Consider the following 22468-nt stretch of genomic DNA (forward strand, 5'->3'; position numbering starts at 1 on the left):
TGAATCAACAATCAATATCGAAGGAGCCATCGGGGGAGTACCATTCGATTGAAAGCTCAGAATCAACCTCGGAACGATTCTCCAATATGACCGGCAGGAAGTTCCGGGACGAATTTCGTAGGCCGAAGAAATCTCTCTTCCTAATGCCTCGGCCTCCTCTTCATTGAGAGCGATTACTTTAACTGGAGTCAAAACTATTGCTTTATGGCTCCATTTTTCGTCTCGGTTAGGTTTTGGAAAGCCATCTTTTACTAAGTCCAACGGGGACTTAGGGTTCCGCCAGTGTTCCCATATCCTGTCCTGTACTCAACGTGGAGTTCAGTGGAGTTTACCCTGCCGCATGTAGTTTTGATTCGAAATAGGAGGGAACGTGTTGGTCCCCCTAGAGTGACTTTCGCTGTGGTGAATTTAAGTAAACAACATTTACATCATACTATAATTCTCAGTCGATCTGTGAAATTAGTGACAACACAATGATTATGCTGAAGACTTAGTCAAGATTTTTTTAGGAAAGGACTGAGAATTTTTCAGGATCCCAACTCTCAATTTTGGAACTGAGCAGTGTTGGTTTCCTTGGGTCGCTCACCTTTCTTGCACGCTCTGGAAGATTCTGGACACTCCGTTTAATGTACTAATTGCATCGAGCGAGCGCGAACGTCGGCTGATCTACTTTGGGATCGTGACAATATCATTCTTATCGCACTCAACACGTCCGGAGGAGAAGTCCGATAGTTTCCTTTATCCATATCTCTCGCCCTGTGTGCTATGCAAACACTGTATGTGAATCCTTTGGGTGAATATGGACATGGCATCGACGGAATTGTGAGACATTCACATGTGCGTGGGAGGAGCTCAGCAGTCGTGTCCAGCCAGCCTTGGAAGTAAAGCGGCTCACTCTTCCTTGTTTGCGGGAAGTGCATCCGGAGAGGTAAGTCTCCTGAAAATATTTTACCTTGACAACAATTCACAGATTAGAGCTCATAGGTGGACTTATAGTTATTATTTTCTTGCCAAGGTTTTATCGAGACATTAGGATTATTCGCAGATTGATTAGAATTTGGCTGATGACCGACAACCGATTAACAAATTACTGGTTGCTCATTTGGTCTACCTATTCGTGTTTTGAAAGCGTTTCTTACCTTAATAAGATTATTCGATCATTTATGAAATTTGTGTTTTTGAAATCAACTTGTGTGCCTGTAAAAACATTTTACCGTCTCATTCCAAATATGGAAATGAATCTTTCGCTAACTTGATATTAAATAATTGACTTTGGAAATTAACAATCTTGCGTAAACACACAAATAGTAATGTCTTCTTATTTAAGAAAGAAGGCATAAGTAGTCCGACACACGTAATATTTCGGGCTGGAAAACCGAATTGTTCCTACACTTGCAAAGCAACAGTATGTAGTCATGTGATGCTAATATTTTTTTAATGCTTCGTCGTGTGTTAAACCTTGCACCATAAGGACTAAAAGTAGTTCCAGGCTAGAGAAATGTAAAAAAAAATATTTTCCTTGCAAAAATAAATTTTAAATTTCAGCATATGAAGATGGCTAGAAAAATTTTAATCAAATTTCACAATGTCAGTAGCTGGTCATGCACAACAGATAGAAAAAGTATTTTTTGAACATCTCACCAAACACAAGGAATTCCATTAATTGCCAAATAGCCGTTCCTGCCAGGAAAAAATTCCTTATGATCTTTTTTTTCGAAATCATTCTCTCCCTAGACATACATTATGTTTTACCATAAAATAAGAGTATGCCGAAAATTGATTCCCTAGGTAACCTCAGATTATTATCACTCCCACTATTTGTTAAGGAAGAAATCTCGAGTAAATTATTATCAATTGAGAACTATCACAAAAATAAGTTTTAATGAATTTGCGTCCATCTGTTTCTGGTGAATGATCCAGAGGGAGCGTTATCATTTGTATGACTAAATTATGCAACCTTAAGCCCCTCGGTGCGTGAAAACATTAATCGTTAATTAATAAAGAAATCTTGAAATCAGGAGTGACGAGGAACAAAGATATGCATAATTTATTTTAAATGTTTGAAAAATATTTTCAAAATGATCAAATATCACTGAAGTAAAAAAATGTATCTTTCCACCAAATTTGTGGAAACTAGTCGCACCAAATAAAAAAATTTGGCGGAAAGATGCATCGTTTTATTACTTTCTGTGATAATGGATTTCCGCAAAGTTAAACCTGAAAACATCGAATATATGATCAAATATATTGTGAGTAGTAGTTCATGAATATTATTTCACGGAGACATATATTTTTCACCCTCAGCTAAATAGGCAATATTGTATAAGCTGAAAATAATGAAAGCATCACATCAGAAATACCTGGTGCCCATTTCTCCAAGCTGCACGTCAGCTTACGAGTCCTTGTAATTTGCACACACAGCGCCTTCTGATGGCAATAAATGGTGCAGAAATGTGAAAGTAGTATGCAAATTTGAAAGTTTGATATTACACCAAAGACATTATTCAGAAGACTTGTCAATCGACTTTTAGCTCTGAGAAACTCTCCCCCAGGTAGGATCAACAGGAAGTGCTTACGGAGCGTCATTACGGTTATAAATAACATTTACGAAAACACAGGAAAGTATTGTGAATAAAGCAGATCGTTATCACGGAAAAAGTATGAAATGATAATCTCCTATGATCACATCTCATTATCAAAATGCATTAATATTTGTCACTTAGACTTTTTCAATTTTACCTGGAAAGTATTTATGCATTAAATTGTAACTCTTAATGGTATGATGAGAATACTTTTATATGTAATGTGGCTTAGTTAGGTTACAATGCCCAGTTTTAGAGAAAATTTTGGAGGGTTTTAAGGATTTTTTATGGAGAAAATATCATGTTCAATGGAGCAGTGATCGCCTGGAAATAGAGGAAGTTGTTGAGGAAAATTGGCAGAAAAAGTAGGTGAAGGGAGTATCCTGGGGTAGTGGGTTCTTGAAGACAGGCTGTGGGTAAAATGAAGGAATAGAGAAGACGTTTTTGGGCGGCAAGTGAGGAGAGTAAAAAAGTATTTAGCTGAATAACGAAATACTGTGAGAGAAAAGGTATTATTATTGTTATTCGGTGTTTTAGATGTCCTGAGTTCTTCAGAATCGTAATAATGTGTTATAGTTTTCAGGCTTCATCCAAAAACTAATTTGTAGACCGTATTTTATCTATAATGAAAAAGGAAACATTGATTTAAAATTATGCTTTCTCATGCATGAGGAAAAAACCACTATCTTAACTTTTAAGATCCTCATTTAGTATTTATTTGTAGGAACTAAAGGGAAGCGCTTAACCATAGCTGGGTGGGCCCGAGAATGGAACCGTGTCATTGAAGTAGACTCATTGAGACGATTTTCATAATCAAAGTTTGTTACTGTGACGAATTGGAATTCATCTCACAAACCACCGGTTTGTGGTGAACTTTACTGTACCAAGCCTTTTTTACCCCATTAATGGGTTGATAATCCAAAAAAAGTAAATCATAATACAGGTAGTTGAAAATAATTATTTTTTATTTTCATCTGATCACAATAATCTACAAAAATAAAACATGTACAAAAATCACAGTGTACTGGTCATGCTCCGAAAACGCTACAGTTCGCATTAATGTTGCCATGCTCATCGTGGGTGACGATCTTTGAATGCGAAAGCAATCACGAATCACGGGAGACTCGGTGCCATCTAATTGATTCAAAAATTGCAGCATATAACCCTTCCAAAATATTTGCGTGGAACGGCAGATCTGAGGATCGAATAGCAGTAGAGAAAACTTTACCACACATGGGCACACTTCCCCGATGCAATTCCTCTCTCGTGGAATCCATGCATAGTTCAATGACAGTGCCAATGGATAAATAAATAGATATGCGATAGTGGGCTGATCCGTAATATTTTTTTTGGTTTAGTGTTGAAATTTACACGTTGAATGTTTTTTTTAATCCCTGAAGGGACGACAATGAGGGTACACCATTGATCAAGGGTTGAACTTCAGTGTTTTACAGCAGAGTATTTCTCTAGCACTGAAGAGAAACTACTTCCCGTTCAGAAACAGCACCTTTCGACGACATAGACGTGGCGAGATTTGAAATTCTGAGCGTCTCAAACACGCCCATTGATGTTGCTCTTGCCTTTTTGTGCGTTCAGACGGCTGGCACCGCACCAGGTTTTCCATTCCTCCGCGTTTTGGGCACTTATTCTCTTGGCTACGGTTTCACGCACGTACTTAATCATCGGGTGAATAAAATGTTGAAAAAATACAGAAGTAAAGGTGTGTATGAAGGTGTACTCGTAAAAGAATATGCTGTATGAAATAGGCTATTCTAATAAAATTCCAGCCGGTAATTCCGCATTACGTTACACCTTTCCCATACTTTGATCTTGTCTTGATCATAACTTAAGAGACTATGAAAAGAAAAAATGTTCTTAGCGATAAAATCAGAAAAAAACAAGGTAAATCCAACGAATACTGTACAAGATTTTTAACTCTTCCTGCCTAAGAAACATTTCAGCATAAAACACATTTTTCAATGCTGAAATAGCGACTAATAAAAGTATTGGTGCTCACATCGCAGCAATATGAACTTGGAATATTTTTAAAAACATAATTAAACATTTTTAATAGCTAAAATTAGATAATTACGATAAATTCGCAAAAATAATAGTCAAATTGTCAATATGTTTCTCGAAGCAATGAGGAGTGGAATATTAGCCATCTAATATCCGTCCAATTCGTATAGAATAAAAATCTCTCTTCAAAATATTATATAATTATTTGTTACAATGAATCGAGCACAAAGCGTGACTTATAAAAGCACGAAATTAGCCCCGGGTGAATACATCCATTTGCAGAAGCATGAGATTTGCCTCTATGGACAGAGAATTACTGTAATTTGCTCGTACCGGTCAGCACTATTCGCATTTGGGTCCGGTGGGAGATTAAGATTACCCGCGTCGATCTAATGGTGTCTGCTGATCTGCAGGCAAATGACAACAGTTCCTCCTCTCAATGGCAACGACGTCATCACCTTCGAAACGTTCCGGGAGCATGACCACCACTTTAGCAGTTCAGGTAATAACTACACTCAGTTGAGTTATTTTGGAGGCCGTGATTTCTTCATTTTTGTTCACCACCACCAATGCCGTGCACCAAGCATCTCTCGGAAGCACGTTTGACTCTGACGCACGCCGGGGCGAGGGTGGACACACTCGAAATCCTTCGGCAAAATATCAAGGACTCAATTCGCACGGTCGTCAAGCCGAATTCGCCAATCACAGGTCACAGCCTACAAGACATTTGCGAGCGCCTACGAATGGACACGTACCGCGTCCTAGGAACGAACGAAATCCCTTCGAATTCCTTTTCGCCCGCCGAGAACCTTTCATCCCTCTCTCCGTCCACACAGATTCGTAGTTATTATGTTAATGTTGCGGCTTCGGACTTCAAACCTCAACACGTCGGAAAGTAGAAAATAAATCCGTCTTCCTCACACTGCTGACTCGGTGAATTTTGTCCAAATGAGGGGACAGAAGAAATATAAACGTAGGAGAGGAAGCGTATTCTGAATATGTTTTAAGTACACTCACCACTTCAGCGGTCGGACGGGCGTGTCTTCTGACGAAGTGCTTCCCGGTCGATGAGACGCGATAGAGGATTTATGGGAGTGGATATCTCACCCGTGAAGATGATAACAAACAAACTTTATTAAAGGTACGCTGCTGAAATGCCGAAATGTTTACTCTCGACGAGGCAAATACATTTGCAAATAAGATCTTAACATTTACTGTCCGCGGTTTTTAGGGTTGAAAGGGAGGGTAATAAGTATCACTAGCAGGTGACGCCCATAGCAATACGGGTGCAATCGAATGGTGGAAAACTTGTGGAACAAAATGAAACTGTAGGATGAGAACGCAATGTAAACATCAGAAATGGAAGGAAGTGGTATAAATAAATTACTCTCCTTTGTACATATTTCAACATTTGGAATTGAAGGGGCCAAGAGATCAAGAAATATTTTTCATTATGGCTTAGAAAATTAGCCAATCAATGGATGTAGATATAGTGAAATAGTTGACCTTGTTTTACTTCCTTTTTGGAATTATGGTTTTCAAGGCGTTGATCAAAAGTGTATTAAGTACCGGGTCACTATCTCAGTTGTTTATTACGCGCGTGCGTTATTGTTATAAATGCCTTTCTACGAATTTCACCTTTCGGAAAAACTATATTCCTGGATGGGTCGTAAAACACGCCATCGCTCGCTCTATATACATCGCGTTTACGGGTAATCGCAAACTGTTTACAGCGATCGCATCCCAGACTTCTTAATATGGATATCTTGTATCATGTGTTTCCTGTTCATATCGCTCTCTGCTGAGGCTGGATGAGATATATTGTACATTTTTTAACAACTTCCACTACCACCATAACGGAATACCATGGGAATAGAGGACACATTTAGTCACGGAAGGTTCACAAAAAATGGTGTACTGACAGGAGTTTCATGGGTATTTTGACCGTAGCCTCGGGAGTTCCTTCACAATGATGTAGCTGCCATGTTCAAATTGAAAGTTTCGACATCTTAATCTGTCGCATCTTAAAGTACGGCCAATGCACTTCTTACTATGGGCTCGATGCTCTAATAAATAGCCCCACGATCGCGATATCCGTGAGGATCCTTTAAGCATTGACACCACAAATGTCTTCACATAAAACTTGCACGCATTTGTTTTGGAAAACACTTCGTAAATTGTTCTGAAAAGGGAGAGAAAATGTTATGCTCTGGTTAAAATTACTGCACATTTGGGAATACCCAGTTACCTGGGCCCACGAAATCAATGGACGGAGTAAATAGTTTGATCACTACTCTTAAATGAACCCAAGCTCGGTGGGTAATCCGTAGCCTCGAAATTTGCCGGCAGCATTAACTGTTTGCTTCATTTCAACACACTGTACACTTCTCCGGGGCACAGTCGTGGATGAAATCGATCAGGTACTGACATTTGTTAACCGCAACCAACCAAAACGGTCCGTGAAACTAACACATACACACATTCACCGATCGCAATGTCAGATACACACTGTACTCAACTCTTAGACTGATGAAAACGGTGTCAGTTCAGTTCAGAGAACAGGGTGCTCTTCGCGGGCAGTGAAGGTTCCGCAAATTCCAACTGATGTCATCAGAAGTAGTTCACTTGGATGATCAGCGTCATCCTCTCGCGAGATCCCTTTGATCGTGCCTACACGTGGAGGTTGGACTCGTATTGCACGACACCCCGAGCACTCAAAAAAATGTGCTGCGGTTAGTCTCGGGGTTCTATTTTTCTCACAGACCGCGATGCACAGTGACCACTGCCCTGCCACGCGCGGCAAAATCACTATTCTCGTGAACCTGCATTATTTTCTGCCACACCTCCAACCTTCTCGTCGGCCACCTCCGCCTTCACAGCCTTCAATTCACCCTCCGGCCCAGCATCGTCCACCTGCAGGGCCAAGTTCACGTGTCCCTCCGAGTCTTTGGCTTCACCACCCTCCTCGGGCGATTGGAACTTCTCGTCAACCCCTGCCTCGTTCTCCTTGGCTTCTTCCTCCTTCTTACCCTTTTCTGTCTCCTTCGGTCCGCCTCCCTTTTCCGACTCATCAGTCTTGGGCTCTCCGTCTTTGGCGGTCTTAACGTCCCCATTCTCCGCCTTCCGACAACGCTCGTCTCCCGCCTCCCTGGTCCCTTCCTCCGCCTCCTTCAGCTTCTTCTCTCCAGCATCCTTCGCCGCCGTCGTCGCTTCTTCCTCCGACCCCTTCTTGCTGGGCCGCCGGCCAAAGGCGCCACGGCTCATCCACAGATACACGACGCCGACCCCGGCGCACATCCCGGAGAAGAGCCGGAAGGTCTCCTTGGATCCCAGGGCGCCCATCAGGAGACCGCCTACCAAGCTCCCAATCCCTCGCCCTACTCGACGACCACGGGGAGGAGAGAAGACGGGAGATATGGTGAATGATACTACCAGGAAATTTCCACCTTTTTTCAACCAATCCCGTTAATTTCAAGCAGCTAATGAAGACATCGCTAATCCGGAATCAGCGAATGAATAAATCATAAATGAAATCGAACGCGGATTCGGAAACCGCGAATGAGAAAACCAATGTCTCGCTTGAGAAGGGGAGTATGATGCAAGGGAACTTAGACCCCTCTCTGCAGAAGAAACAGACCAAAGGAGGTGAAAAATGACCAATACTTTGTAATTCTGAGGAATATTACTGATTTTATTAAAAATAATTATTTGTCTTCTAAATTAAATTTATTGAAGAAAAATAGGCCACATTGTACCATAATCAGAATCAGTCAGAATTATCTTCAAACCGACATATGTGTATAGTCTTTTGTTTTTCATATTGTTCAGGAATTTCGAAGCCGACGTTTCAGAGACTATCTTTGCCATCTAATCAGAGCGTTGAAGTGGTGTAGTGTGACACTTAACGTTCATAGGAAGATGGCAGTGCTAGCCTTCGACACGTCGGCAGAAACTTTTATTATTTTCACATTTTTAATACGAATAAAATTAAGACTATTTTGTGACTTCAGATAATTATAGAAATTTGTTGAAGGCATAAAGAAAAAGTTACTTTTTGTACGAAAAGTGAAGAGTCAGGCGTGATATTGTGGAATCGAGACATAATGAAAACTTCGTTGCAATTTTCCACAGTTAAAACTTTATTGCCGACCATGGTTCCGATACACTGTATCATCGTCAGGTTGAGACCTGAAGATGATACAGTGTATCGGAACCATGGTCGGCAATAAAGTTTTAACTGTGGAAAATTGCAACGAAGTTTTCATTAAGTTACTTTTTGATGAAAAATAGAGATCCGCGACGACCGCTAAAATATTCGAGGGGCGGGTTTAATTATTACGAGCGCAGTCGACCCAAACTCACCGACGCCATAGTAGATACCTCCCAGGAGACCCTGCAGGCTAGAGTCTGTGGATGTAGTAGACCTGGAGGCGACGGCAGTGACACATGCCGTTACTGCGAGGGAAGACGTCACACCCTCCATCGCCTCGAAGATTAGACACAGCCACGGGTTGACCAAAAGGGAGTAACCTTCGGAAAGAAATAAATGTAAAACTCAAATGCACTTAATTTTACAATTCGTAGCTTACGCGAAACACACACACATACTGATAATGAGGTTACTATTCTCCCTTGCGTCCATGGGAGGATCATCTAATGAAATCGCGGTTGGGAATTATGGGCCACCGAGGCGCCAAAACATCGATTCGCATGTGAATGGTGTCGCTAGCGTAGCGAACTGAACCGAGTTCGCATAACACTCTAAATGTCATTACGTAAGTACCAATAAGCCTGCCATTTAAACAGCTTTCTGAAGTGTCACGTGTAATAATAACGAGTTTTCGTGGCTACTTTCAGTGATATGCTGATTATGATTTTTCGGAAGCTATATATGCAAATAGTGCGATATAAACTTCGTTAAATATTGTAAACATTATTATCTGTGCTCACGAAATGAATTAAATTATCTGCTTCGAAACTTGGTGGTAATCCACTGAAGTTTATTAATTGGAGGAAGAGTTAAAAAAAACCAATCACGTGATCCTAATACGTGGAAACCCTTGTCGTGTGATTTTGTTACGGTGGTTTGTGAAAGTTTTTCATCAATTAATAAATTGTTCGCGAAATATATCTTTTTATTTTATTTTTGCAACGCAAGTTTCTGGTGTGTCTCAATATTCCGTCCGTACTCGGAGAACTTATTGGGTTTCATATGACATCACAGGATATCGGAGAACGCGAGATCATTAGCAAAAAGAACGAGGTTGTGCCCCGAATGTTTCCAAATCCGGTCACGGCGGCCTCCATTTCATTTACTTTCTCAAATACTAATCGTCCTCAATTACACTACTGACAGCGCGAGAAAATCGCAACAATTGTTTCGTTTTGTATAAATATGGTGGAAAAAAGCCTTCGGCAGTTTTATTAATCAATCTAACTTTGGGACCTTGCTTGTGTGCACACGAATTTGTGGCGCTGAAATGGATTCCTGAGAGCGAAATGCCGAAATGCGGAACCAATCCCATGATTGTATTTCACCTGCGTCCTTTAAATGCCATTGAAACGGTAATTGTGCGGATATATTTCAAGCAGACCCACCCACCAGACATTCACGTGAATTCACAAGGGCGATTAATAACACAGAAGGGTAGCAAGTAGCAATCACCCTCCTCTCTCACTCCCCTTGCATTTCGCAACGCTCAATTACCCATTCACTCTCGTCCCTCTCTTTCGGTTTGTTAAATTTTGACATAACTAGTACACAATGAAACAAAGTGCGCCCGAAAAAGCTGTTGCCGTGCCACGTTTAATCAGTGATACACACTACATGGTAGACCAGTTTGGCGGATGACATAGCCGACACGAATTTCTGGGACTTTACCCGAGTCAAAGATTCAAGATGGCATCGAATTGCGTTGTACAGAATGGAGATAGGGAATTCTAGATGGCGAAGGCTACGTTCCACTTACTGGAGTTTCCGAATTATTTTGGCGCCAGCAATTATTTTCTTCTCCATTAGCTTGAATTAAACTTGAAAGAGTATAATTCCAGACTTTCCCGCAAGCGGGGTGTTAAAACATGTTAACTCTTGCATATTACCGTTCATGGGCATGTTACAAGAAGAGTAAATGATATTCATAGATGAAAACTATATCAGGTAACCTTAAAGTATAGATGAAGCAAATTGGTTTAAGCACTTTTTATATCAATTAAAAGCCTGAAAAAATAAATGAAATAAAAACAGTCTAGAAAAATTAGAAATCTAGTTTTCTATTCCACTGATTATTATTTTGAACATTGATTATTAAATGGAAATGTTATAATACAGATTTTCCACGGAATACATTTTTTTTATATTACCACTATTCTTCTCTTACTGATACCGTATATATTGTATTCTAAGTGTGATTATTTCAATGTTAATATGTATCTAACCAGTATGAACAAAAGGTAGAATATTTTTATAATAACTTTTATTGCCATGTTCGCTGTGTTGGAAATATGTGGGTAATATTCGACCTAAAAGATCAATAAAAAATTGCAGTGCATGAAATAGCCGAATGGCATTGACATCCGAATCATAACTAATGCAATAAAATGAGGCTTTAATTTATAAGAGAGTATCACAGGTATCACTTCAGCGCAGCTTATGAAAAAATGCCATCTTAGGAATCGATCTGCTAGAAGTTGAATGCGGTGCGTAAATACCTAAAAGCCGAATGGCGTAGACCAAGAACGAAATGGCGATGACGGCATGATGTCCGATGCGGTCGGTGATTGGTCCAGCCAGAGCTAGCAGGGGTAGGCCAGCAGCGCCGCCAACGGTCACTGTCAATCCCATTAGCATCTTCGTCGCCCCGAGATCCTGGAGCAACCAGAATAGGAATCCTTCCAGGAAACCCCATGCTGCGCCTGGAAAATAAATTTCGGTGACACGTTTAGACGCCGAAATAAAAAGCAGACCAAAGTTATGAGGCGTACAATAGGGCCAAACTCCGAAGCATTCCTCTAAAATGCTCAATATTTTCACTAGCAATCATTCCTCATTACTAATTAAACCTTTTTAGAACCTTACACATGGTCTTTGCAGTCATCCTAATTCATTTATTCTGTGTACGACGGGCATTTTTTTTGGCCATCTACTTAACAATTTGCGATCATGATTTGCGTCTGCTCAATGCAAGAAATATCCAATTCGGGAAATTATTTTGGATATGGTGTTTTTTGTTGCTGGTGAAAGCGGACGTGACTGGCAGTGTAATTCTCTTGGGATGAAGTATTGATAAGTTGAGATTTAAGTTTAATTTCCAGATTTGATTTAAAAGTAAATGAAATAAACAGAATGACGAGATATTTTTATGAAATATATCTTTCAAATTTAACCGAATTAAATACGTAATGAATTTCATAATACTCTTAACATTCCGAGCATCTTCGTTTTTTTGGGGGCGGTGGGAGGGGGTTTCGTGTAGAGTTTGCCAAATGTTCTGCCCAGAGAGAAAAACCAAGTAATCCCGGATACGGTGAGGAAGGTAATGTTTTAGAAAAGTATGGAAGCAGAAGACAGCGAAAAATTTGGCAACACAGAACACAGGCGCACGAAGTACAAACGACTTCTACGACATAAGGCTTGGAGACAACTAATATTTTCCGAGGCAACGCTCCTCCCACTCACATCTCATTGGCTTTTCTCTAGTCACGTACCGTAGAGATTTATCTCCCCCTTTCCTCCGGGTTACAAATGTATTATAATTCTAGTACGAATGAAAAATGATGCCTCATTAAAAATAATTCGCGTTTTAATGCTTAAAGCTGATAACGATATTTGCATTAGCTAAAATTTCTTTTTATTATTCCACGATAAGGAATGAGATTATGAATGTCATCGAAATGGCTAAAATATTAATTGATATATAAATAGATGTCCAATTTTTTAGTAACCAAGCTAACTAACCTTACTTCAAATAATTAATCCTTTCAGACGTAACTTGGTGGAATTGGTCCATGATGAATACAGGGCCTCTAAGTCAAAATAAAACCTTGTGATTCTACATATATGCAGGCCCTGTATTTATATGTGGCATTGCAAAGTTTTATTTTGTCGTTATTTAGCCTTACTGCATTTCTATCAAAAGAAGCAGATTTTCTCGTATCCGTAGAGAAATAATTGAAACTTCGATTCTGAGTTGCATATTATGAAGCTTGCTCCCATCGTTTAAATCATTTCACTTTTAATCGAATCCATTTTTTAAGTTTGATGGTGCATCCCCGTTCTCACACACCCTAGTGGTGGCTTGCATGGTACCATGCACATGACGGTGAAGGCTAGGCCGTGCCGTAATTTTGGTGGAATACTTGTCAGCCATTGAAATGTGTCGATGGGTAATTGGATAGTAAGTTAGAACAAGTTATTCGGTATTAGATGACTACAGTCAAAATTATTAATGTCTAACTATTGGAATCCGCTTTTTTATTTTCGATACGTGTTATGGTGAATCAGTACATTTCAACCATTCAGGTGTGCCAACTTTGCCGTGGACGGACTCGCCCAGTTTTTTCAACGACCTATTGTTACTCTAGCTGCCAATGGCATAGAATTGAATAATAAAAATCTGATCAAATTTCTCCAATAGAGAATCAAGATCATAGCTGTAGATCCATATGTACCGGTTTCCCTCACTCGAAGGACAGGTTAGTCTGGAATACATGGAATTACGATTGCGGATACGATGTGTGCCAGCTAGGATTTCTGCGACATATTGAATGACGACCACTGACCGTTAAGTCTCTGAAGTGGTTTGACTTTGAAGACAAGGAGAGATCCTATTCACGCCCTCAAGAATTAGCTGAGCTCCAGCTTCGTACCATAAACTCCCCACTGCGAGATCGTCTCTATATCAAGCTTAACCCGAATCTTTGGTTATAAATCATCGTGAATGACATCACTGATTAAATTTCAATGGATTTGAAATTCACAGCTGTTTCATTTCCAGCCGAATCGTTCAATGGTTTTTCGCCTCATCTACGTTGAAGGGGCAGGCTGTAGTAGCCTTCATTTAGACCCCATTTTGAGAGGTACTTAGTCAGCGGGAGCCATATTTTGTCATTGATTTTTTAGCGAGAATCGAGCAAGACAAAATATTCAAATTTTTTGGGAATGAGTTTTAAGACACAAAGGTCATCCTCAAATAAACACATACGTACGATTATAGCTCAGTATCCTTCTTGGATGAAATTGGATCAAGGTATAATGACTCAACGCCATAGTAATGGTATCCTAGATACTGAAAAAGTCTACCAAGCTCTACCTTATTTAGGATCCCTTGCTTTCATTTTTCATATTTTCGTGGAGGATGTACATATACATATATTGTAAACTTCCCAGGCACGTGTTTATCGTGAAACTTTGTTAGGTTATCGGCTCCTGCACGAAATGGATTTGGCGAAAGCAATGGCGGTTCTCGTTTCACTCTCCCCTGTCCAACCTACGTCCACCCTCTTCACCTCCCCCATCCTGCACCCTTCTCCCTCGAATTCGTTCCGCCTTCTCCTTCCCGACCCTGTTTCCCCCACAATTCCAACTCACGGCCGATTAGTTTTCTCTTTCATATCATGACGTCAGGTCACTCAGTTCGGGATAAAACAATGTATTAGCCCTCTTTAATATCATGAATTACCGATACCTACGTCATGTACAGCGATCCGACACTGGGCCGGGAGGATCAGGGCACTAATTTTTAGTAGCAGTAGAATTAATTTCAGGTGCATATGAACAACTTTGTTCATATGAATAACCTTAAATTATGCGAATGTCGGGTATTATGAATTTTTTAATGTAGAATTCGTAACAAGAAGTTTCTATCAATTCAATTTTCTTCTACATGATAAAAATATTAAATTAAGACCCAGGTTTTTATGCTTAAAATCGCTGAGAGGTCTGTTCAGGTCATTTGAATGTAATATCTCGAAAATGGTGTCGTCATTCAAAGGTCTTACTTTGGCTTCTCATTCGCCGCTATGTTATATGTTTCATTTTTCTTGGTGGTGTTATCTGCCGATGTGTTGCTCAGTGATTCCAACTGAGGTAACAGAAGAATAGGCGCATTCCCGTACCTTTATATGAGGTTTTCAGGCTTAGTCTTACATAAGATGTTTTACGTATTGAGGATTTTTCTGTTCGTCATTGGAAGGAATCTAAATACCATCGATAACTCTATCACTCACTCTATCTTGTCGTAATACCTATTTATGAATCCTACTCAAATTTTACTTAACGTTATTTAATTCAATAGAACTTTCTTCGTGGGACTACAAATACTTGTCCTGGATTTATAATGTGGACTAGTTGGTTGAAATGAAATTATTAACTTTGTAATTCCACACACTTTATTTAAAAATACGATCCAGGATTCGATGTTGAACACCATCATCAGGTTCAACGTTCGACGTTCAAGGTCGAAACCTGGATCGTGTTTTTAAATGAAGTGTGTGGAATTACAAAGTCAATACTTTTATTTCATTTCAATATGTCGTACAAATTCCACAAAGTTATGCTGGAGACAAAAAATTGGACTGACTGGATTATTATTATTATTGTCGAACTTATGAAATATTTTAACAACCCGCAAGCGATAACAAAGGAATGCGTCTTGCTCCATTCGGATTCCGCTGGCCCTTCGCGAGTCATGTCTCGTTGAATGAGACACTCGGTACAGGCCAAGGCCTTGATCGGCGATCGCCGTCAGGGGTCGACGGACAGACACGAGAGAAAGCGCACTCACCTAAAGCCAGGGCCGCCACCAGGATGGTGACAAGTTCCCAGTTGCGCAGGGCCGTGACGACTTCCTTGACGACTCGTTTGGCAGGAGATTTGAATTCCAAGTCGATGGTGAGAACCAGCAGACCGCTAATCACTTTTAGGGAGGCGTAGAGGTAGAAAGCAGGCCTTCTCGCCAAGAAGAAAGAGAAAAAAATTAATTAATGCAATCGTTCGGCTCCTTGGTTCGTTCAAATCGCCATAGATAAACAAATTCAATTCGAAAGTTGCCTTAGAATTATAATTTACAAAAGATTTAATCCCAAATTATATTCTCCTTTATTGGATAGCGTATGTTTTTCACGAATATAAGTTTTTAAGGGATGCCGTATTAGTAGAATGATGTTACCAAAAGTTAGCCTAGAATCACCAACGCATTTTACTGACCATTCCTACGGGGAAAAAGGTGAGAGGTATAGGGAGAGGATTATGCACAAGAAAACAATGTCATGAGATTCTTGAGAAGCAAGAAAGCTTCGTTAATTATTCAAGTAGGAGGAACTAAATTAGACCAGATGAAGCAGCTAATGTATTTTATCACTATTTTAGAGGAAAATAGGCACAATAGTAGGGAGATTAGTAGGATTATTGCATTTGTGAAAGAGGAATTGGCAAGAAGAAGAGAACTGATGACGGGTACACTGAGCAAAGGTGAGGAAGAAAGATTGGTAAAATCTTTAAAAAGGAGTGGGAGTGCTTTATAAATGTGAAACCAGGCCTTTGATCCAAGAGGATGGACGTAGATAGGAGACTTTGGAAATGTGGGTTTGGAGGAAAATGGATGAGATAAGTTGGAGGGAAGGAAGAAAAACCCTAACAGGAGTTTAAATAGGGTGAGCAAAGAGAGGAAGGTACTTAGGGAAATCCGAAATAGGTAGAGAAAGTAAATGGAGGAGATATTGAAAGTTAGTGGTACGTTAAAGGTCGCAATAGAAGGGAGAACATTAGGAAAGCAGGGTAGAGGAAGGAAGCCTACGTCTTAGACAGCATGCTGGCAGGCAAAACTTAAAAATAAATGGAGAAAGAAAATAATGCAGGGATAGTAAAAAGGACGTTCTTACGATATTTAGAATTAAATATTCGTTTAAAACTACCGAAAATCTACCTTTTACGTACTTAGACCACCTTGAACGAATAACAAATATGTTGAACATAATAATGGAACGGAAAGTTCCAAGACTGGTTTCATGTATCAGCGCTCCGTCAGCAGCTGTCAAAGTATTTTCCTGTACTACGGGCCTCACCGGATTTATTGGCTTGACGCAGAAGGAAAAAACAACTCAAATTAATTGCTACTCCTAAGAAATTTTGAATACTTTTATGATTTATTCGCTACCTTCTTGAAAAATATTTTAAATAGATTATTTAAAAGTAGTTTTGGGAGGTGATTGTACAGAGGGTAGATCGTTAGGCTACTGACCGGAGGGCTCGCGTTCGATTCCGGGTGACGCCTCTGGGCAATATCAGCTTCATCCAAGCTATGTGATTTTTTTGGCTTCCATGTTTTCTTCTTGGGAAACAAAAAGTGGTAGAGGGAAAGGAACTGGCTCCGTATGCCCTGATGTGTAAATTTCACTCGCCGTCAAGCTTAGTAATTGGGTAAACCCTACCCTCACGTATCAAAACCGACCTTCGGGTTGATAACTTTGTTAGGTTTTTGGTGAAGTTTTACGACTTATGTAAAAAATGTACAGGTTGTTATCTTTATATCTTTAAAGAACTGTCATTTATTCATGATTCTAACACTGACTGCGTTTTCATAGTCTCGTTTTATTTATAGTGAATAATTCGCGCACTCGAACACAACAGGTTTTCACACAATGCCGTCGAAATTTGACCACACGCTTACTTGCCCTTCTTTTCGTGCCGAAAAAGAGTTTCGTTTGAGTGATATCCCCTTGTTAAGAGCCGTTTAATTAAAATATACTTTTGTGAAATTGTACCAAGTATTTAGCGTACAACATGTAGAGATCAGAATCTATTTAATAATTTAACACAAAGTTGACAGTTGTAACTCGTACTTTTAAAGTCCACGGGTTTGAAATTGCCGGCAGCACTCACGCTACCAGTGAAAAAGCGTAGATTTATGGGACTCGGAAACGTGGTCGTAGAGAAGAAGGGGATGCGTGTGGATTGAAGGGTTTTAAATTAATGGTGCAGAGATGAACGGAAATAATAAAATCGTTGCAAAGTACAAAAAACGCTTTTGGGAGAAATTCGACGAAGAAACGGGACCAGTGAATGAAGGAGAAAAGAGATACTGATTGGCAATGGGGTGCTTAATACGGTAAGTACATAGAGGGGAGAATGCTGCAAAAGTAAGGATAAGAATAGCAATTTGGAATGAATAAAAGTGAGATAGAAAGCATGCAGATCTAAATAATTAGTTACTGTAATATGAAGTATTGGGTTTCAAGATATTTTGTTTAGTTCCATACAGGGCTTAGAGTTGCAGGTGTGTGTGTGTGTGTGTGTGTGTGTGTGTGTGTGTGTGTGTGTGTGTGTTACCTGGTTCCATTGAAAACCTACCCAAAGTCAGGAGACCACTGTTAATATAAAAAAAATATGGATTCTATGCGATTCTCCTGCGGTCACTTGCTTAAATATCATCATTATGTTGGTATAAATAACGATATAAGTCGAGAGCTATTAGAGTAATTATGTGAAGTGTAGATGAAATGTCTGAATGCTAACGGAAACAATTACAATCGACAGAGGCATTAAGAGTTTAATGAGATAATGAATGAAAATTATACCTATAGTATTAAGAATGTCCCTTCTCTAGCCTGAACACTGCCAGCCAAGTAGTCTGTTTTTCCGGGTGTCGAGAACTTCCTGGGAAACCACAAGCGGCACATGGAAAGGAATTATCCACTGATACCTTGTTAATGTGTGAATTATCTTATATGAGTTCTATAGCTGTGTTAGATGACTTCATCTCACACCTATGTAACATACAGTGGATTGAGGTAGTTGATTCTCGTCATCACTTCAGTAATATTTGAAGAAGCGGTGAGAGGAAGTTCATTTTCGACAATCTTTACTCGTACAGATTCTCCCTTCGAAGTGCATTCGAAGAAGCATCTTTTGTTTTGCCATATAAAAAGAATAAACGATAAGCATTTAGGATCGCCGATACGATACCTTAAGATTTTTAAGATCCCTGAACGTCAATTTGTGTTCTCATAAATAAATAAACAAAAGTATAAATAAAAAGTATCGGGAATAATTTTCCCTGACGAGACTGTACGTCGCACCGCGCAGGCTCGGTGGTGGGGGGGTCTGACCTTCAACACGCGCCAAGCTCCAAGCGCCTGCAAGCGTTCATTCAGGCTAGAATGTGTTGTTATTGGACCCCTGTCGAGTGGTTTTGCGCAAACGCAAAATGCAGCGAACGTTTGATTAGCGGTGCGCAATCAAATTTGTGTTGGACTGGGGAAATCGGGTACGGAGACGTTGGCCATAATTTGCCATGAGTTCAAGGATGAAAGCATGGCACAAACTGCAGTTTTTCAGCGGTGTAAGCTCTTCAAAGATGACCGAGAGAGTGTGGAGGACGAGCCCCGCGCTGGCCGGCGGTCGACGTCAATAATCGACGACGTTTGCCCAAAAGTTTTTCTACTCCTTCTCTACTTCACAGTTTATGCCTTCCTTCATCGTCTTTAAGTAGCGGAAATGTTGAGAAATCCAATATATTTTACGTCTAAAACTGGTAGCATAGTTGTCGTGAAATTTCTACGATATTTCACAGATAAATATACCAATTATTGACAGCTTAGTGGTACCAAGATAAGAAAATGCTACGAGGAACCGCATTCTTCCTGAAGAAATAACCGAAAGCGCAAGGAAAACCTGTTCTCGGAGAGTAGCCATTAAGTGCGCCGAGCCATGCCACTGGCCTCATCGCGGACCTGTGCCGCCGCCAACCAATGACTGGCCGACGCAAAATTATCGCGTGCACGTTTTTGGAACGCTAAAATCACACGACTGAATCATAATATAAGCTCATTAAGAACCGGTCTTTGCTGCAATGTAACGTCATCGGGTCGAGCGCAACGAAATAGCCCTCGCAAAAAAACAATTATATCGTGGGGCAAGGAGAGCATTCTCACAAGGGAATTAAACTGCTGTATATCCCACTTCCGCATCGTACCGGCCACGAATTGCTTTTGGGGACTTTTCTTACTTGAATTTTTACCGCTACAGTTCATCACAGATGAACGCAGATGAGCGAATCGTAATCATCACCTTTGCTCTGATTGTACAAAACTTTTGCAGCATTTCTGTCACGTTCTCAAAGTTCGAATGCAGCGATGGTCAGTTTTTCACTGGACCAACTACTTTTGCTGCACCGTTAATAATATTTTAACTGAACATGTTATTACAGTATGTTGATGCTTGATACTAATGTCACGTCCCAACATATTGGAAGTCGTGTTGATAGGAGTTTTTTCCTGGGGTAAACGAGATAGGGGGCGGAGTTTTTTGGAACAGTAAATGTTTTTATGTTATAAAATTTATTTATCGACTTAATTGGACGAGGTTGAGACTTATATTCCCTTCTTCCACCAAAACTTTACATTAAAGACATTACATTGAAGACAATTACATATAACCAAGCCCTAGATGGAGGGAAATCCACCTAGGCGGGAATCGAGCCCGCGACCTCTGGATTGGTTGGCGAGGACATTACCCCGGCGCCACCGGGGCCAGCGACGGGGTAACGTCCTCGCCTCCACCGGCCGTGTTGATGGTGCACAAGGAGGGGCTTGGGAGTAAGAGGGTGTAGGGAGTGGGAATGGCGCGCCTTAAAGGGTCAGCTCCACGGCCCTTTCATTTACGTTTTGGTGAATTGGGGGGAGGGGTGAGAGGAAGGGAAGATGAAGGAATATATCGGAGGAGATTGGGCAGCGGAAAAGGTGGGTGACCCAGGTTGACGAACCCTCCAATAGATCGAGACAACCTCATGTTCGGAGGATGGAGGAGGTAAGAGGTCGCGACCGAATAATTAACGGGGAAAGAAATTAGATGAAAATAAAGGAGTGGAAGAGTAGTTCATACGAACGTTCATCACAAAGTGATTTTGACGATTTCAAAAGGATCATATTCTTAATCAAATAATTTAATACTTTCGAAATTGAACGGATATCAACTTGTTCAGGGTCGTCCCTCGAAAACTTATGTGGAGTAGTCGGTTCAATCTTGCCATTGTTTTCGCGAGAAAAGGAGTAAGGTGAACATATTTGAAACACGTCTTGCACTTTTTTCCACTTATTCCTTCCCCACTGCGTGTCACGGTAAATAATTATTACGTAAATATTTATACATCATATTTATTGCGCATGTAACGTCTATTGTTTTAATAGATATGTATTATGCTCTGGGGTACTTGAGGAATTAGTGGTAATCATAGCAGAGAGAGAGAGGATGAGGAAAGGAAAGAATGTGGATTTGATGCACCGTTGATGGACAAGTATGAAAAAAATGCTATTCTGGCTTGGTCATGTCGAGGGAATGGATGAGAGTTGACTCACCAAGCAGACAAAAGGGAGAAGAATGAAATGAACAAATCTGATTGAATCGAATGAAGAACGCACAAGGATAGAGTAATGTGCAGGAAAAGGAGTATCTATCACGTGAGATAGCTTACAATCAAGCTTTGTGACCTGGTCTATCAGAAAGGGCAAGGTAAGTAACATACCATTATTCTTACTTTGGTGTCACGCTCAAATATTTTTCCGCCTCTCAGAAGGTGGAACCATTATTTAGGGGCGTTGGAAGGGATTTATACGTCAATTTTATCGAAAATTCCTTCACGAGTTCTGAAGCAAATGGACGAAATGATGTACTTACCAACGGGGAACTGCTTTACATTGCGAGTAAGGATTTGATCGCAAGATGGCTGCAGGAGATTCCTTGTGGGTGGAAAATAATGTTTGGATGGAAACAATTGGATATAGGAAAATTACTCCAAGGTCGCCTTTCCTAACTGGGAAGCTGATGGTTTTATACACGAGAAATCCAACTTTATGAGTGGAATATCTAATTCAGATACCGTCTAGCGGCTCAATATATGTATATAATTCATCCAGCGGAAATATCAATGAATTTATTTTAATGATTCATTCTGTCCCCATTAAATTTGTCTTTTAGGGAGATTAAGATTTCCACTACTTGAGGCTGTAGGGTGTCGACATCGTGGCCTGTAAAATCAATTTGAGAGTAATATTTGGAGTTGCCGTACCTTAACCATGCATTAGAATGTAGGCTCAAAAAACTTACCACCTCATTAAGCTAAAACCGGTTGAAGTATGTGTTGATAAAAAAACTGGCGAAAAATATGGGGGCCTTAACATCAATGTATAACAGCCACTTTCACAAAGTTAACCTTCGAAACTCTGATCATATACGTGCAACTCCGATCATTGTAAGAGTTTCTCATCGCTAAGAAGCAAGCTACAACAATCCGTTTACGCTTTTGCTAAACACCAGTCATATAGTAAATGAAAAAGAAACACTTTGTTCCAATCCACCAATTTATAATAAATGAAAAAGAAACACTTTGTTCCAATCCACCAATTTATTACAGGTACGACTAGTTTCGACGCTACGGCGTCATCCTCAGGTACCTTTTTTTTTTTTTTTTTTTTTTTTTTTTTTTTTTTTTATAAAGGTACGGGTTAGGAGTCAATGGGAGTTGGGGGGAAGGGGTTATTGGTTCTGTTTTTCTGTTATTGCTAGGGAGGCTTCCAGGAGAGGTGATACGTTTTCAAACAGAATGTCATTGAGTAAAGGATGTTTCTTCATTGTTCTCCGGATCTCCAACTCTTCCTTCTTGATGACGGATGACGCCGTAGCGTCGAAACTAGTCGTACCTGTAATAAATTGGTGGATTGGAACAAAGTGTTTCTTTTTCATTTATTATAAATTGGTGGATTGGAACAAAGTGTTTCTTTTTCATTTATTAAAATGAACTTCCACAAAGTTGAGGCTGAAACTATTGAACTAACCAGTCATATAGTATTATAAATGTAACAGTTTTTCTTGAGAC

The 22468-nt window shown here is 40.1% G+C and overlaps 1 protein-coding gene across 1 annotated transcript in view; it reads right to left on the reverse strand.

The window, feature by feature from the left end:
• Positions 1–3538: 3538 nt before the first annotated feature.
• Positions 3539–22468, reverse strand: part of LOC139688025 (major facilitator superfamily domain-containing protein 6-like) — a 131253-nt gene continuing 112323 nt past the window's right edge. The window contains exons 8-11 of the mRNA XM_071585428.1: positions 15383–15546; positions 11310–11513; positions 8964–9131; positions 3539–7978 (exon numbers count right to left, since the gene is read on the reverse strand). Coding sequence (XP_071441529.1) covers positions 7410–7978; positions 8964–9131; positions 11310–11513; positions 15383–15546 — 1105 coding nt within the window. The 3' untranslated portion in view covers positions 3539–7409. The remainder of the gene's footprint in view (positions 7979–8963; positions 9132–11309; positions 11514–15382; positions 15547–22468) is intronic.

Source organism: Hetaerina americana, unplaced genomic scaffold (genome assembly GCF_022747635.1).
Source record: "Hetaerina americana unplaced genomic scaffold, ioHetAmer1.1.p SCAF_2, whole genome shotgun sequence".
Taxonomy (NCBI): Eukaryota; Metazoa; Arthropoda; class Insecta; order Odonata; family Calopterygidae; genus Hetaerina; species Hetaerina americana.